At 45.5% G+C, this 2,324-nt stretch overlaps 1 protein-coding gene across 1 annotated transcript; it reads left to right on the top strand.

The window, feature by feature from the left end:
* The first annotated feature begins 986 nt into the window (after positions 1-986).
* Positions 987-2,000, top strand: Or52b6 (olfactory receptor family 52 subfamily B member 6). Its single transcript, XM_004863481.2, has one exon. The coding sequence runs from the start codon at positions 987-989 to the stop codon at positions 1,995-1,997; it is 1,011 nt and encodes a 336-aa protein (XP_004863538.1). The 3' UTR covers positions 1,998-2,000.
* Positions 2,001-2,324: the final 324 nt, after the last annotated feature.

Here is a 2,324-nt window from a genome sequence, read left to right as displayed (position 1 = left end):
GATTCAGTAGACTTACGATAGAGCCCAAGAATTCGCAAGTTCCCTGACTGATGACCCCAGTCTAAGGAAGGACCACGTATTAGAAGCACCGTCCTGTACCCTCCCTCCTACCTAGCCTGGTAGCGACAATATCATACTTCACACAACACCACTTATTAAGGCTTCCACAGACCAACTTTATTACACAAACAGGGTAACAACTTGCTCATTTTAAAGATCAGAAAACTTGCTTAGAGAAGACAGTGACTTAGCCAAGATCACACAGTCAATAGCTAATGAGCAGCTCTGATACAGGTCTTTTCCTCAAGCTCTCCGAGGGCCTTTCTGAGTGCCATAACTTCCTCCCCTGTCTTCATACATATCAGTGGATCTATGTCTAGGAGAAGAGTATAAGATCTTCAGTACTTACTGCTCCCTATCCTACTCTTGAAGCCTGCTATTTAAATGCAATTAATTGCTCTTTGGTGTGAAACTGCTGCCCTCTGTGCAGACCCTGGGGCTTTTGCAGAGTTTGTGACAGTTCGCTTACCCACAGAGTTTACTGAGGGTCTTTGTTTGTTTTGCTGTATTGAGATCAACCTAGGGCCTTGATCATTCTAGGCAATGCTCTCCCACTGAGCTACAGCCCCAGCCCCAGATGGTTTTTTTGGTGTTCAACCTATGACTGCTTTACAGAACCTGTGGCAACTGTGCTGTTGGCAATGTTTTGTCTTGTTTTTGTTTTTATTTTTTTTACTGTAGAGTTTTCTAAGTTTTATAGCTGTGTAGAGAGTTCCTGAATGGTGATGCATAGCCTACATCTGTGGAAAGGGTCAATGACTATGTAAATTGTGCACAGTGTGTGTGTGATTGCTATTGATAACATGCCCATGTATTGAGCCTTTGACTGCTGTAGAGCCTGTGAGCATGTACAGACCTTATGCTTGTTTGCAAGCCTTTATGGGCACTCTGTTAGTGTGTCCAAAGTCTGAAGCTATTTCTCCCCTATGATACAGGTGAGGGCTCTGCAGAAAATCATGGCTTTTTTATCTGCAGGCAGCATGACTACTGTGAACAACTCTGACACTCGCACAGCAGGCTGCCTCCTCACTGGTATCCCTGGGCTGGAGCACCTACACATCTGGCTCTCCATCCCCTTCTGCACCATGTACATAGCTGCCCTGGGAGGCAATGGCATTCTAATCTGCACCATCATCTCTCAGCCAGGCCTGCACGAGCCCATGTATATATTCCTGTCCATGCTGGCCAGTGCTGATGTCTTGCTGTCTACCTCCACCATGCCCAAGACTCTGGCCAACTTCTGGTTAGGTTCTAGCCACATTTCCTTTGACGGCTGCCTCACTCAGATGTTCTTCATCCATTTCCTCTTTGTGGCTGACTCTGCTATCCTACTGGCCATGGCCTTTGACCGTTATGTGGCCATCTGCTCCCCTTTGAGATATGCAACGATTCTCACAAGGACGGTCATTGGAAAGATCATCACTGCCACCCTGACCCGCAGCTTCATCATCATGTTTCCATCCATCTTTCTCCTCAAGAGACTACACTACTGCCGGGTCAACATCATTGCACATACATTTTGTGAGCACATGGGCATCGCCCATCTGTCCTGCTCTGACATCTCCATCAATGTCTGGTATGGCTTGGCAGCTGCTCTTCTCTCCACAGGCCTGGACATCATCCTTATTGCTGTTTCCTACATCCACATCCTCCGAGCTGTCTTCCACCTCTCTTCTCGAGAAGCCCGGTCCAAGGCCCTGAGTACCTGTGGATCCCACATCTGTGTCATCCTACTCTTCTATATCCCTGCCCTCTTTTCTGTCTTTGCCTACAGGTTTGGTGGGAAACGCTTTCCACGTTATGTCCATATCCTGCTGGCCAACCTGTATGTGGTCATACCCCCTACACTCAATCCCATTATTTATGGTGTGAGGACCAAGCAAATTTTAGAAGGGGCTAGACATATGTTTTCAAATCTTGCCAAGGAATTTAAATAAATTTAAGTAAATGCTCCCAACTTGGCTACAAATATTTATATTATTGGGTTTCATTATGGAATTTGTCAAACATATATATAAAATACTTTGATCACATCCATCTCCACATTACTTTTTTTTTGGGTACCGAGGATCGAACTCAGGACCTCATGCTTGCCAGGCAGGTGCTGTCCTGCTGAGGTAAGTCCCCAATCCCTCACATTACCTTTCTTTACACATATTCCCCCTCCCCAGATCCCCTTCCTCTCATCTAATTCTTTTCTATATTTATTAATTGTCCTGTATTCGCTACATCCTCATGTTTACATGATTTCCTATTATCCCCAT

This window comes from Heterocephalus glaber, unplaced genomic scaffold (genome assembly GCF_053883595.1).
Source record: "Heterocephalus glaber isolate CG9 unplaced genomic scaffold, H.glaber_assembly_v1.0 deba00001428, whole genome shotgun sequence".
In the NCBI taxonomy this organism is placed as follows: domain Eukaryota; kingdom Metazoa; phylum Chordata; class Mammalia; order Rodentia; family Bathyergidae; genus Heterocephalus; species Heterocephalus glaber.
This window is presented reverse-complemented; position numbering and strand designations above follow the sequence as displayed.